Source organism: Macaca thibetana, chromosome 6 (assembly GCF_024542745.1).
Source record: "Macaca thibetana thibetana isolate TM-01 chromosome 6, ASM2454274v1, whole genome shotgun sequence".
Lineage (NCBI taxonomy): Eukaryota > Metazoa > Chordata > Mammalia > Primates > Cercopithecidae > Macaca > Macaca thibetana.
Genome location: NC_065583.1, coordinates 2653603 through 2668157, shown reverse-complemented (window position 1 = coordinate 2668157; position 14555 = coordinate 2653603). Strand labels below are relative to the sequence as shown.

The 14555-nt window shown below is 44.1% G+C and overlaps 1 protein-coding gene and 1 pseudogene across 2 annotated transcripts; one reads left to right on the top strand and one right to left on the bottom strand.

Annotated features, from left to right (window-relative positions):
- The window catches only part of LOC126957058 (uncharacterized), a 31881-nt pseudogene extending 30495 nt beyond the window's left edge, over nucleotides 1-1386 (bottom strand).
- ZNF879 (zinc finger protein 879) lies at nucleotides 238-14298 on the top strand. 2 transcript variants are annotated; one of them, XM_050794184.1, is made up of 5 exons: nucleotides 238-384; nucleotides 1431-1498; nucleotides 3924-4050; nucleotides 4797-4892; nucleotides 9884-14298. In XM_050794184.1, the coding sequence occupies exons 2-5, from the start codon at nucleotides 1466-1468 to the stop codon at nucleotides 11317-11319; spliced, it is 1692 nt and encodes a 563-aa protein (XP_050650141.1). In that variant the 5' UTR covers nucleotides 238-384; nucleotides 1431-1465; the 3' UTR covers nucleotides 11320-14298. The 2 variants fall into 2 exon arrangements, with proteins under 2 accessions (XP_050650141.1, XP_050650142.1); XM_050794185.1 differs by lacking the exon at nucleotides 238-384 and adding an exon at nucleotides 585-655.
- Nucleotides 14299-14555: the final 257 nt, after the last annotated feature.

Sequence of the window (14555 nt, the reverse complement as noted above, 5' to 3'; positions counted from 1 at the left end):
AGTCTTCCACATTTAAAAATTCATACTCAATTTTCCGTCTTACTATTGTCATTCTAACTACGAATATAGTGAGTGGTTTAGCAGAGAGTAGCTGGAGCCCAAGCTGGAGGGACTCCAGCCTTCTCCAACTCCACAGCCCGACCGCCTTCTCCGCTCTCGGGGCTGTGGTTGCCTCTCGGACACCGTAAGTGGTGGTGCCGCGGCGACGACTGGGAAATGAAGTCCGGAGGGACAAACGCTGCGGTTCAGCCAGGGAAACCCGTCGGCTCTTCGGCGCGCAAGCGCAGTGGCGCCCGGCGGCGACGGGAAGCGTCTCTGAACTAGGTGTTCTGTTCGCCTCTGGTGCGGTGTGCAGCTGCGCTCTCCCTGCCGTGGCGGGCCCAGGTACGGGCTGCCGGTGAGGGCGGGCCCGGGGCGTGCGGCTGTCGCGGCGGGACCAGGACGAGTGCTGGTTGCCGCGCGTGCCCGCCGAGCCCGGGCTCCAGGCGTCCGAGCCGCGGCGGCCTCGGCAGGTGAACCCGGCCCCGGAGGGGGCGTGGCCTGGGAAGGGCCCGGCGGTGGCCGGGAGAGCGCGTCGACGCCGCTGGACTCCTGGGCCGCAGCCTGGGCCGGTCTGTGGGGGAAACGGCTCCAGAAAAGAAACTGCAAAACGCCGGTTCGGTTCCGGGTCCAGAGCCCTCCGGGCGGTTTTCCGCTCTTGGCGTTCGTGGGTTTAACCCTCCCTCTACTCCGTTTCCCGGAGTTTAAACTTTAGATTAACTCGTTTTTGGCAGTCTTGCTCGTTTGGCGGTGTTTTCCTACAGTTAGTCCTGGAGAGATTTAACCATTTCCTTTTTTATTTACCGTAACCATGTCCACTTGCTAAGTTACTTCCCATTTCTCTAAATTTTAAATACATTTCTAGCCGATGGTGCTATTCTTTTGAGCCCTTGTTTTTTGGGCCGGGGAGAATGGGTAACGCCACCTTTAAGCAGCTTTGATAACTGTTTTTGATGAAAGAAAACTTACAAGAGGAAGAAAAGAGGACTAATTTTTGGTTGGCTGTTCCTAAAAAGGGCATCAGTTCTTCAATTGCTGTTTTTCGTATTGAACAACATCCAAGTGCAGATGTGTGGAATATTGTGTCATTTCCTATTACTCTATCTGGATGAGCCTTGCCTGATGGTGCTTAATGCACGCCAGATGGTCTTCATCCCTTCGCTCCATTCGTCTTTATCGTAAAGCACTGGCAGAAAGGTGGCAGGCCCGGTGACTGTGTACCGGCTTCCCACACTGGTTTAGGTGGCCGGACTCAGGGCCCCTGTGGCCTGGACAGTGCCAGGCTTCTTCTCTGCAGATGCTCAGCTTATGGCTTCTAACCTGGTCTGGTCTAATGAGGGTGGGCATGCAGGCTGGATGAAAAGACCTCACAGCTTCTTTCTCTATTCCAGGTGCCTTCCCCAAGAGGGGCAGCAGGGAGGGAGAAATGGCAAGGAGGTTGCTGCCAGCCCAGGTACAGGTGAGTGAAGGCTTCTTTTTGCTTGAACTGCCTTCGGGGTCTAGAGGTGGCAAACTTGTTCATCTGTTGTTGAGCTTCTCTACCCAGTGAAGCTCAGGGAAGGACCAGAGGGCTTGGTAGCTGAGGAACTCTGGAAGGAAGGTGTTTCCCTTGCCTTAGAGCCTGTCTCATACTTTTTTTTTCTTTTTTGAGATAGGGTCTCACTCTGTTACCCAGGCTGGAGTGCAGTGGCACGAACACGGCTCACTGCAGTCTCAGCCTCCCTGGTAGTTGGGACTACAGGCATGTGCCACCACAGCCGGCTAATTTTTGTATTTTTAGTAGAGACCGGATTTCACCAAGTTGGCCAGGCTGATCTCGAACCCCTGACCTCAAGCAATCTGCCCGCCTCAGCCTCCTAAAGTGTTGGGACTACAGGCGTGAGCCACCGTGCCCGGCCCCCAGTCTCATACTTTTTGACAAAGAATTTAATGGGGCTCCAATGCCAGGCCACTGCCACTCCCAGAGCTTTGTGAAAGATCTAGGTATGTTTTTGCCTTGTGGAGGACAAAGACACGGAGGGGTAAAATAATCCCTTCCTAACACTGGAAAATTTCTAAAAGAGAGGCCCTGTATTCCCAGGACCTTGGGAGGCCAAGGCAGGTGGATCACTTGACGTCAGAAGTTCAAGACCAGCCTGACCAACATGGTGAAACCTGGTCTCTACTAAAAATACAAAAATTAACTGGGCATGGTGGTGCATGCCTATAGTCCCAACTACTCTGGAGGCTGAGGCAGGAGAATCATTTGAACCCGGGAGGCGGGGGTTGCAGTGAGCAGAGATCATGCCACTGCACTCCAGCCTGTGTGACACAGTGAGACTCCATCTCAAAAAATAAAAAATAAAAAAGCCAGGTGTGGTGGGTCTGGTGGTGCGCTCCTGTAATCCCAGTAGGTCAGGATGCTGAGGCAGGAGAATCACTTGAACCTGGAAGGTGGAGGTTGCGGTGAGCTGAGATCGCGCCACTGCTCTCCAGCCTGGTGACAGAGCAAGACTCCGTCTCAAAAAAAAAAAAAAAAGGGAAAATATGTCTGCAGGAGATAAGCTTTGTGCGCCTTTCTGATGATGTACAGGATACTCAGTTCAGCATTTTTAGAGTATTAACAAGGTGGAAACCAACCTAAACCTCCAGTCCAAGGCGAGTTACATAAACTAGATCATCTATACCGTGGAATACTGGGCAGCATGTGAACAGTGGTGACTAGGATGCAGTTATTTGTATAATGGGGTTTTATTTTTATTTAAACATAGAACCTTATTTGCATGAAAATCATCTGAAAAGATATAGCAAAAAGTTACTAACTTTTTAATAAAAGAAAGTTGGGTGAACACTTCTTGTTCTTTTGCTTATTGATCTTTTAGAATTTTCTAATAAGCTTTTTAAAGATGATTCTTTTGTTTTGTTTTGTTTTTTAAGAGACAGGATCTTACTCTATTGCCCAGGCTGGAGTGCAGTAGTGTGATCACACGTCAGTGCAGCCTCGACCTCCTGGGCTCAGGCAAGCCTTCTGCCTCAGCCTTCTGAATAACTGGGACTACAGGCACATGCCACCACACCCAACTAATTTTAAAAAAATTATTTTTTTCAGAGATGGCGTCTCCCTATGTTGCCCAGGTTGGTCTCAAACTCCTGGGCTCAAGTAATCCTCCTGTCTTGGCCTCCCAAAGTGCTGGGATTATAGGTGTGAGCTACTGTGCTCAGCCAAGAAGATGACTCTCAAGAAAAGAAGGGGAGGTGGTCCTAGTTCAGAGCAGTGACATGGCATCCAGTGAAGGAGGAGAGAGGTAGAAGAACAGGAGCTTCGGGGGTGGGGAGGGAGACTCCTGACCATAGCCTTCTCCTTTGGCCTGAAAGGTGATACAGCCCATCACCTGGGACCTCTCCTGACACAGCCATGCCTGGCACATTTTCATAGGCTTCCCTGTTGTGAATGTCAGTGTCCCCTTTCCCAGGACTCAGAGATGGCCCAAGTTGAGGCAGAACTAGGACTCAGTGACCGCCTTCCCAGGCAAGCCTGGTGGCGTTCCACCTATACCTCCCTCAGTGAATGTGCTGGTGCCTCCTTCCGAAACCTGACTCTCAGGTGTCGCCTGTAAGGTGAGAGTTTGGTCTAGGTGATTGGACGTTTCCAAATCTAAATTTGAGTGTTTTGTGATTTTGTTTCATGGTTTCAAGTGCTTATCTTGTTTGACTTCTGTGTTCAAGCTTCCTGAGGGGACAGTGTTTCACTCACCGTAGGTAAATGATAAATGTGTGCTTGGTAACTGAAAAGTTGTCCAGAAATACTTGAAATACTTAGAACCCTAAGTTGTGACAGGGTTGCTTCTCAGTCGTCCCATGGTGGGGACGGTCTTGGATGAACAGGAATGGGTTTGCCATTACAGGAGTCCGTGACATTCAGGGATGTGGCCGTGTTCTTCAGCCAGGACGAGTGGTTGCACCTGGGCTCTGCCCAGAGAGCCTTGTACCGGGAGGTGATGCTGGAGAACTACAGCAGCCTGGTCTCGCTGGGTAAGGAGCTTTCCTCCTGATGCAGAATCTTCCGGGAGAGCACCTTAGCACCCTCCAGGGAGCACATTTGCAGGACTTGGCCAGGTTGGCTCACAGGTGGGCTCCAAGAGTGGCTATTGCCATTCCCCTTGGTTGTACTGAGAGACCTTGGCTTAGTAGAGTTGATGAAAGGCATCTTTTTTTTTTTTTTTTTTGAGACAGAGTCTGGCTCTGTCACCCAGGCTGGAGTGCAGTGGCGCGATCTCGGCTCACTGCAAGCTCCGCCTCCCGGGTTTACGCCATTCTCCTGCCTCAGCCTCCCGAGTAGCTGGGACTACAGGCGCCCGCCACCTCGCCCGGCTATTTTTTTGTATTTTTTAGTAGAGACGGGGTTTCACCGTGTTAGCCAGGATGGTCTCGATCTCCTGACCTCGTGATCCGCCCGTCTCGGCCTCCCAAAGTGCTGGGATTACAGGCTTGAGCCACCGCGCCCGGCCGAAAGGCATCTTTTATCTGCTTCTCCTGTCTTCTGCCCGCTGAGCTCTGTTCCCTGAGCCCCACAAGGTGTTCTTGCTGAGAGGGGTGCACAGTCAGAGCCCTCACTTTCTTCCTGAGACCACCTCCTGGTCGTCCTCTAGGTGCCCAATTTGAAGCCTCTCTCAGAACAAACCTCCTCCTTCCCCGTACTGCCCCTCTGTCCTGGGCACTCTGGGCCTGGACCTGCCTGCCACGATGGCCACTCATGTCTCTTTCTTGTTCTTGAACAGGGATTCTCTTTTCCAAGCCAAAGGTCATCTCCCAGTTGGAGCAAGGGGAAGACCCCTGGATGGTGGAGAGTGGAGTTCCCCAAGGCGCACATCTAGGTGAGTGACAGAGTAATTGGGAGATGGGCATAACATTTTCCGACTGCCAGGGCACAGTGAGGAGGCTGTGCTCAAGGATCTCCTTGATGTGCCAGGCCAGGTGGGAATGCTGGGAAGGCAGATCCTTTCTCTCTACTTTTTTGATTACTTGATCCATCAGTTTCAGGGGAGGGTTGAATTCTCCCAATATGGGTTGCACTGTTTTCAGATGTCTTGTAATTTGTAGGATATGTAATACAGTGTATCATGTGTAAAGGTTTACAGTTCTTTCATGCTCCTTTTTCCTTGCTTTTACTGGATTGATTTCTTTTCCTAAATTATTTTCCTTAGTGGCTTGAACATACACTACATTGTTTTTTTTTTTTTTTAATCACTACAATACATCCCTCATAGTTTCATCTTGGAACCATCTTTTGCTTTGATTTCTTTGGTGTACAACTTATCACACGTGGTTCAGCAGGGGGAAAAAAGCAGATATATGTGTATGTATTTAGATACATGAAAGAGGGAAAGAAGGTGTGACAAACAGTAACAGTTATCGAATGTGAGTGGGCTTCCAGATACTCATCATGCCATTCTTCTCTTTTCTGTGAAAATTTAGAAAATGATGCATCCCAGATCCCGGCTCCTAAGGCGTGTCACTTACTCCCTATGTGCCCTTGGCTGACTGCATTATCAGCTTCTGCATTCATTCTCCTGTGAATTCTGTCTGTGCTTCTGGCGGTAGAGGAGGCCTCTCTTGAGCTTTACCACTTGTCTGGTGTTTATTTCTCACCTGGGCAGGTCATGGGCTTTCTGGGTCAGTTCACTTTTGCGTTTTCATGACCTCTGTCTTCACATTTTTCCCTTCGGTTCCACTAGAATATTTTCTTGGGTAACGTTTCTCGGAAACGTTCGTGTGTGCAGTACCTGTACGTGTCTAAAATCAGTGGGTTTTTTCTCTCCTCTGAGATTTGTGTTTTGGATCAAGAATTCTGGCATCTGTTGTTTGTTTGTTTGTTTGTTTTTTCTTTTTCCTGTTGTCTAAACTGCTCCACTGTCTTTTGGCATGGAGTGCTGCTGACAAATAATCCCATTAGTCCGATTCTATTTCTTGTATAGGTAACTTGTTTTTTCTTTTCTGTCTTCTCTTTGGAATCTTACAGGACATCATCTTTATCTTTGGATTTCAGACTTTTTTTTTTTTTTTTTTTTTTTGAGACGGAGTCTGGCTCCGTCGCCCAGGCTGGAGTGCAGTGGCTGGATCTCAGCTCACTGCAAGCTCCGCCTCCCGGGTTTGCGCCATTCTCCTGCCTCAGCCTCCCGAGTAGCTGGGACTACAGGCGCCCGCCACCTCGCCCGGCTATTTTTTTGTATTTTTTAGTAGAAACGGGGTTTCACTGTGTTAGCCAGGATGGTCTCGATCTCCTGACCTCGTGATCCGCCCATCTCGGCCTCCCAAAGTGCTGGGATTACAGGCTTGAGCCACCGCGCCCGGCCGGATTTCAGACTTTTTGTTGGGTTATATGAAAGAGCACTTTTTTTCTTTGTTCTTTGGCACTTTACTGGGCCCTTTGCTTTGAAGATTCAGTCCTTTCTTTCATTTCAGGGATCTTTTGTTTTTGCCACATTCCACCAACAGTGTGAGGCAATTGACTGCAAGAGTAGTGATACAATAAAATAGAAATTCAATCAGAAATCTAGAAAATAAGTAGATCTGTAGTAAGGACCAGAATGGTAGCTATTAATGAGTTTCAGATTTCGCTGTGAGCTTTCTGGTTGGCAAATAAATCATTGGTATCAAATTGTCAGTGTTGTTTTACAAGCATTTAAAAAAAAATTAATTATTTTAAATTTGTACAAATTCTACGTGCTATTGTAAAAATAGCAAAAAAAAAGTCATCTGGAATTTTACCAACTACGATCAATTATTGTTGTTTATTACCCATTCAGCCTGTATTTGTTTAAATGTGTTTGTGTGTGAGAGACAGACACAGTGAGAGAGAGACAGAAAGATTGATTATACACTTTGTTCTCGAGCCTGTTTTTAATTGTGAATGTCCTTCAGTTATTCAGCCCTCAGTGAGTAGAGGCCTACCTCATTGAGAGAACTATCTTGTATGTTAAGCCAATTAAACAGTCTTCCTTTTGGAAATTTTAGTTTCCAGTTTTTCTCTGTTATTAACGTTGCTAAGATGGTTATGGGAGTACAAAGCCATAATGTGAAGAGACAGAGGTACCAAGAGTAAATCATCACAGTGTGAAGATATGAGTATTATGATTGAAAAGGCAAGGCATGTGGATTAAAAATCCACAAGGGACTATTTGAAACACTATTCAACTTCATTAAATTAAAATCAATGAAATTCCAACAAAGCACAAGTTACCATTTTTCCCTTATTACCAAGGATTGAGAAATATATATCCAATGTGTTGTCACTGCTCTGAGTGATAAGCAGTATCGTTAGTGGGACTGCAACTGGTACAGTCTTTCCGAGGATGGTCTGGCTTTGTTAAAATCAATTCCAAGTCTAGAAATCTTAAGATAATTTCTGCACAGATAACTGTGCAGAGTTGCAAAGATGTTGTAAAAGAATATTTGTTATAACTTGAGGCATCACTGCCACAAAAGGAGGAGGGTAAATGACTCTCAGAAAGGGATTTATTAAATGATGATGTTTTCATGCATTGTACATATTATATAGCCATTAAAATGATGATGTCAGCTTACATTTATTGACATGGAGAGAAGCTCATGATTTTTAAGTGAAATGGAGGTAAAGTTACTTTCAACTCATTTTAATTTTTTAATTAAAAGTTATCTTTTTTTTTTTTGAGATGGAGTCTCGCTCTGTTGCCCAGGCTGGAGTGCAGTGACGCGATCTCAGCTCACTGCAAGCTTCGCCTCCCGGGTTCACGCCATTCTCCTGCCTCAGCCTCCTGAGTAGGTGGGACTACAGGCGCCTGGCACCTCGTCTGGCTAATTTTTCGCATTTTTAGTAGAGATGGGGATTCACTGTGTTAACCAGGATGGTCTCAATCTCCTGACCTTGTGATCCACCCGCCTCGGCCTCCCAAAGTGCTGGGATTACAGGTGTGAGCCACCTTGCCTGGCCCAAAAGTGATTTTTTAAATGCAGAAAATTCTGGTGAGCTACGTCCCACATATGATAGTGATTACAATTGCATGATGTATTTATGGGTGAGCTATATGTTCATTTTTATAGTTTTCTATATTTTTGTTATGATGATATATTTCTTTTGTAGTTAAGAAAATAAAAGCTCTTTCATAAAATACAAAAGAAAATCATTTCTTTTGAATCAATGATTCCAATTCTTGTACTGTATCTTAAGTAACCAAAAAGGTGGACAAAAAATTACTCTCAATAATGTTCTTTTCTCCCAGTATTCGCCAATATCATGATAATGGTGTTGGTGTCCATTGAGTTGCCCAGAGCAAAAGCTAGGAGTCACCCTTGAGTCCCCTCTTTCCTTGCCTCTGCGCTCTGTTCGTAGGTGAAGATACCTGCCAGTGCTACTTGCAGAACATCCCAGATCTGCCCACCTCTTTCCATCTCTTATCACCACATGCCATTGCCAGCCACCACCATCTTCATCCAGGAAGAGTGCATGGGCCTCCTCATTGGCTGTTCTACAGCTGCCCTTGTTCTCTTTCTCCCCGGCCCCATAACAGTTTGTTTTTCATACAGCAACCAGAGTGATCCTTTTTAAACAAAAACCATGTTATGTCATGTCCCTTCTAGCCCTCAGTGATGCTGATGAACTTCCAATATCTTCGTGTATCCTAGAAAACTCTCTGTGGCCGGGCGCGGTGGCTCACGCCTGTAATCCCAGCACTTTGGGAGGCCGAGGCGGGCGGATCACAAGGTCAGGAGATCGAGACCACGGTGAAACCCCGTCTCTACTAAAAATACAAAAAAAAATTAGCCGGGCGCGGTTGTGGGCGCCTGTAGTCCCAGCTACTCGGGAGGCTGAGGCAGGAGAATGGCGTGAACCCGGGAGGCGGAGCTTGCAGTGAGCCGAGATCGCGCCACTGCACTCCAGCCTGGGCGACAGAGCGAGACTCCGTCTCAAAAAAAAAAAAAGAAAACTCTCTGTGATATAGCCTGGCCCACTTCTTTTCCTCATTCGTGACACTCTCTCTTTTTTCACTCTGCTTCAGCTACCATCGACTGCTGTATGTCCTGGAAAACAGGAAGTTTATTCCTGCCTAGGGCCTTTGTGTTACTGTTCTTTCTGACCGGAATCACCTTTTTACCCACATTTTTGGCCAGCGTTTGTTATTTAGAACTCATCTTTAATTTCATTTTCTCATCACCCAGTTTAAAATAGTTGCCTGTTCACTCTTATTACACAGCACTTTGTGTTTTCTTACAGTTCTCATTGCTCCTTTGTACTGCTGTTGATTTGTTACTTGGTCTTTGTCTGTACCACACTGCTAGAATGTAAGCCTTGAGAACAGGCCCTTGTCTGGCTTGTGCCCTGTCATTCCCAGAGTCTTAACCTTTGCGTAGCACACAGTAGGCATTCAGTAGATATTACTTGAGTAAGTGGATGCTGTTATTTACAGCACTCTGAGGAGGCCTGGAGCACCCTGTGTTTGGAAGAGCTCTTCTCTTTCATTTAATTTTAGCGCCTCTGCAGTTTTTCCCTTGGAATTTACCTGAGTGCACTGGTGGCTGCCCTGGGAGATGAAGCCGAGGGACACAGGCTATGCTCAGAAGGGCCTCATACCCTAGTGAGCTATGCTTTGTTAATAGACCAAGACTGGCTCCTCCTGTTGTCCCCTAATTTCCTCAGCCCACCTATATGTAGGTTTCTTCAGACCCTTCCCACCCACACATCTGTCGTCCTGCTTCCTTCCTCCTCTTCTTTTTCCCATCCTTTCCTAAGATTTCAAGGCTATATTTTTTTTAACTATCCTTGTGTGTTTTTATGTCACTTTTTTTTATTCTCTGTTCAAGAGAGACTTACATGTTTTGTCTACTTTAGGATGGGAAAGCTTGTTTGAAGCCATAATTTCTAAAGAAGAAAATCAGGAAGTCATGAAAAAACTCATAATTGATGGTGCATTTGACTTCAAGTTGGAGAAAACCTACATAAATGAAGATAAGTTAGAGAAGCAACAAGGCAAAAAGAACAAACTTTTCAGGAAAGTGTTAGTTACCATCAAAAAAGTCTACATGAAGGAGAGGAGCTTTAAAGGTATTGAATTTGGGAAGAACCTTGGTCTAAAATCATCACTTATTAGAAAACCCAGAATGGGTTCCAGAGGAAGGAGACCCCGTTCACAGCAGTATTCAGTTCTCTTTAAACAACTGGGGGTCAACACAGTGCGTAAATGTTATAAATGTAATATCTGTGGGAAAATCTTCCTCCACAGTTCCTCCCTGAGTAAACACCAGAGAATCCACACGGGAGAGAAGCTCTATAAATGTAAGGAATGTAGGAAAGCCTTCAGCCAAAGCTCATCCCTAACTCAGCACTTGAGGGTTCATACAGGAGAGAAACCGTATATATGTAGTGAATGTGGAAAAGCCTTCAGTTTCACCACATCTCTTATTGGACACCAGAGAATGCATACTGGAGAGAGACCTTATAAATGCAAGGAATGTGGAAAAACATTTAAAGGTAGTTCATCTCTGAATAATCACCAGCGAATTCACACAGGAGAGAAGCCCTATAAGTGTAACGAATGTGGGAGGGCCTTCAGTCAGTGCTCATCTCTCATTCAGCACCACAGAATTCATACTGGGGAGAAACCGTATGAATGTACTCAGTGTGGGAAAGCCTTCACTTCAATATCGCGGCTAAGTAGGCACCATCGAATTCATACTGGAGAGAAACCCTTTCATTGTAATGAGTGTGGAAAAGTATTCAGCTATCACTCAGCCCTTATCATACATCAGAGAATTCACACTGGTGAGAAACCATATGCATGCAAAGAATGTGGGAAAGCCTTCAGCCAAAGCTCAGCTCTCATACAACATCAAAGAATTCACACTGGAGAAAAACCCTACAAATGTAATGAATGTGGGAAAGCCTTCTCTTGGATTTCACGGCTTAATATACATCACAGAATTCACACTGGAGAGAAACCATATAATTGTAAGGAATGTGGAAAAGCCTTCAGTTCCCACTCAGGTGTTAATACTCATAGAAAAATTCATACTGGAGAAAAACCTTATAAATGTAATGACTGTGAGAAAGCATTCAACCAAAGCTCAGCTCTCATTCAGCACCAGAGAATTCATACTGGAGAGAAACCATATAACTGCAAAGTGTGTGGGAAAGCCTTCAGACAGAGTTCATCCCTTATGACACACATGAGAATTCATACAGGGGAAAAACCTTATAAATGTAAAGAATGTGGGAAGGCTTTTAGTCAGAGTTCATCTCTTACTAATCATCAGAGGACTCATAATTGAGAAAAACTGTATAAATGCATGTAGGAACCGAAGTTTATTCTGTGCTGAATTTCAAAAAATTCATTGTGGGGAGAAAATGATGAAGAGTAGTTAATCATGGGTAAAACTTCAGAGTTAGACCTCATCAACATCAGAGAGTTCATGATGCAGGGTAACCTTGGGAATGCTAGAAAAGCTTCTGTAAAATGTTTGTTCATATGTTCTTAAGTTATTACCATGAAATTGAGAAGTTTTAAGATTGCAGGGTTAGTATTTGATTTTCTAGTGGTGTATGATAACAGCTACCAGTTTCATGAGCATCACTGGGAAACCTGCTGTTTATGTGCAAGTACAGCCATAAAATCCAGACTTCAGATAAATCTAGGAATCTAATTTTTGAAACTATTATGCAAGCCAATGGTACTAGAAAGAATGTTTTAGAAAAGAAATATGTACAGGTGACCCATAGCTACCTCACTGTCACTAAAATGTTTTTTAATAGTCTTAAAGCAGATTCTTTACTTCCTGATTAAGACTTTGAATTGTTTCTCTGCTTTCTAAGCCATTCGCCTGAGAAGAAAATCACTCCATAAACTATGCAGACATACTATCTTTGAGTTTTCTTCCTGACTACTTGTTCCAAACTCTGAGTCAGATCTAAAGTCACTTTAAGTCACAGAGTGCATGGTATTTCACTTGTTTTTCTCATTGAAACTGATTACCTTTGCTGTATTAAATTGCTAAGTAAAGGTCATTCAGACAACCATTGCTTTTGCAATTTCCTGAAAAATGTTAGAAATTATCTCAGAATGTAGCTAATAGGGAGCACAACTCAGCTCCCAGGGTGTGCCTGCTTCTGTGAGTTTTCTGGTTACCAGCCACTAGAAGGCCGAGCAACAGTGTGGAACTCAGGGTGTCATCCTTGGAGGTAAAATGAACCAGATGACTTTCACCCTTATTCCCACTTTTTTGCCTTCGTCAGACAATGGTCACTTTCTCCCTACCTTCTGAAGGCCCCTGGGCAAGTATTTAGGCTCTGAGTTCAGATGCTCTTTCCTCCAGAAAATGGACTTACATTCTTCCACAAGTGATTTAGCTCGTTTTGGCATTTCTAAAATGTGACTCGTAAGATTAGCGAGCTAAAAACAGTTACCTCACAAGTCAAGCTAAAATTGTTGGGCTTTACAGAGGCTAACATCTAGTTTAGCCAAGTTTGTCAGGAGGGGGCAAGCACTTAAGGGCTGAAACCACCCATTTCATAAAGTGCTAAGTTGTTTTTCTGCCAAGGAACTGTAAAAAATAGACAACAGGAAAGTGTTACTGGGAGCATAGCAAAAACCATTGAATTCAGCTTTTGCCTCCTGGGTTACTCAGTCTCATTGTTTCAGATTTTTGAAGAACAGACTTTCTGGATCATTGAATGCTTCATCTCTAATCCTTACTTCCCACCACTGTTCAGTTTTTCTATCTCTACCTAAGTTGGAAAAATTCCTGGGGAAATATACCTTCTGCAGTATTAATAGTTTTAAAATCATCAAAAAGTTAAATCTGAATTAAAATCCCACAAACAAAACATTAGGCCCATTGTCTTTTTTAAGACAAGATCTGTCAAAACTTGAAGTAACAAATAGTCATTCAAGTTTGATGCAAAATCTCCCAGAGGAGATAATGTATAAGCACAATTTTGCTGATATAACCCAGTGCCAAAGCCAGGCAAAGTACAAGAAATGAATATTATAGACCAATATTACCTGTGAACAAGAGATGAAATCCCAAGCGAAGCATTAGTAAATGTAATCCAGAGCACCTAAGTATAGTTAAGAACATGATAAATGTAGGTTTATTTATAGAAAGCCTACTGAAAAAGTGGTAAGATGTTAGAAGCATTAATGACAAGAAATACAGAGAAAGATTGAACTGTAACTGGGCGCAGTGGCTCACACCTGTAATCCCAGCACTTTGAGAGACTAAGGTGGGTGGATCACCTTAGGTCAGGAATTTGAAGCCAGACTGGCCAACATGGTGAAACTCTGTCTACTAAAACTACAAAAATTAGCCAGGTGTGGTGGCACATGCCTCTAGTCCCAGCTACTCAGGAGGCTGAGGCAAGAGAATTGCTTGACCCCAAGGAAGCAGAGGTTGCAGTGAGCCGAGATTGTGCCACTGCACTGCAGCCTGGGTGACAGAGAGACTCTGTCTCAAAAAAACAAAACAAAAAGAATGAACTGTTTAAAATGGGCTCTGAGACAGAAATGGTTCACACAGAAAAAAAATTAGATCCCTACCCTCACCGTAACAATTATGTGAAAGGCGAAAACTGAATAACTTGGAGGAATATGTAAAGGAATAATTTTATGTTCTTGAGGCTGGGAAGGAATTCTTAGATAGGCTACAAATGAGCTATGTAAAATTTTTGATGTATTTGCTCACATTAAAGAACTGCTTACCAAAGTATACAAAAGGGAGGTCAAAAGACAAAATCGATCTTTCCACTGTATGCCCAACAAGCTATTACAATCTGGACATATGGATTTGTAGAAATCAACAATACCACTAGGAAAATGGGCTAAAAACATGACTACTTCACAGAAGAGAAAATACAACTTCCCAGAAACATGAAAAGATAATTAACTTCATTAGTAGTTAAAATGCAAATTAAGGCCATAGTAATGTATGATTTTACAACCACAAATGAGGAAAAATTAGGATGTGTGACAATACTGAGCTTCAGGATGTATGTGGAATAAGAAATTCATTAGTATTGGGAATATAAATCAGTAGAGATCACTGACATAAAGCTGAACTTGTGCATGTTGTGCACATCTACATGGATACATTGGATAAATGATTGCATGTGGGCATCAAGGGATGTATAAAGATAGCAGCACTGATCATACCAAATGATTGTAAGTAGTCTGTCCATTAATTAGGAGAATGGATATATTTTGGAATATTAACACAATAGAAACAGCAGTAAAAATGAATAAACCTAAGCAAAACGTGGATGAAGCTGGCATGGTGGAGCACATCTGTAGTGCCAGCTACTCTGCTGAGGCAGGAGGATCATTTTGTTGCCCAGGTGTCCAAGACCAACCTGGGCAACAGCAAGACCATGTCTCTAAAGCAAAAAAAGAGATAGATTGAAAAAAAACATTTTTGAGTTTTTAAAAGTCATTGGCAAACTACATAGGGTATGATACAATTTTTTTTGCAAAATTATATATCAAAAGATATATACTGGCCAGGTGTGGTGGCTC

What these genes read in the sequence shown, in the direction of transcription:
- ZNF879 (XM_050794184.1), top strand. Translation starts at nt 1,466, where the DNA reads ATGGCAAGGAGGTTGCTGCCAGCCCAGGTACAG. An exon ending in TGCTGCCAGCCCAGGTACAG is followed by an intron (nt 1,499 to 3,923) that starts GTGAGTGAAGGC and finishes TTGCCATTACAG; the next exon opens with GAGTCCGTGACATTCAGGGA. An exon ending in TCCCCAAGGCGCACATCTAG is followed by an intron (nt 4,893 to 9,883) that starts GTGAGTGACAGA and finishes TGTCTACTTTAG; the next exon opens with GATGGGAAAGCTTGTTTGAA.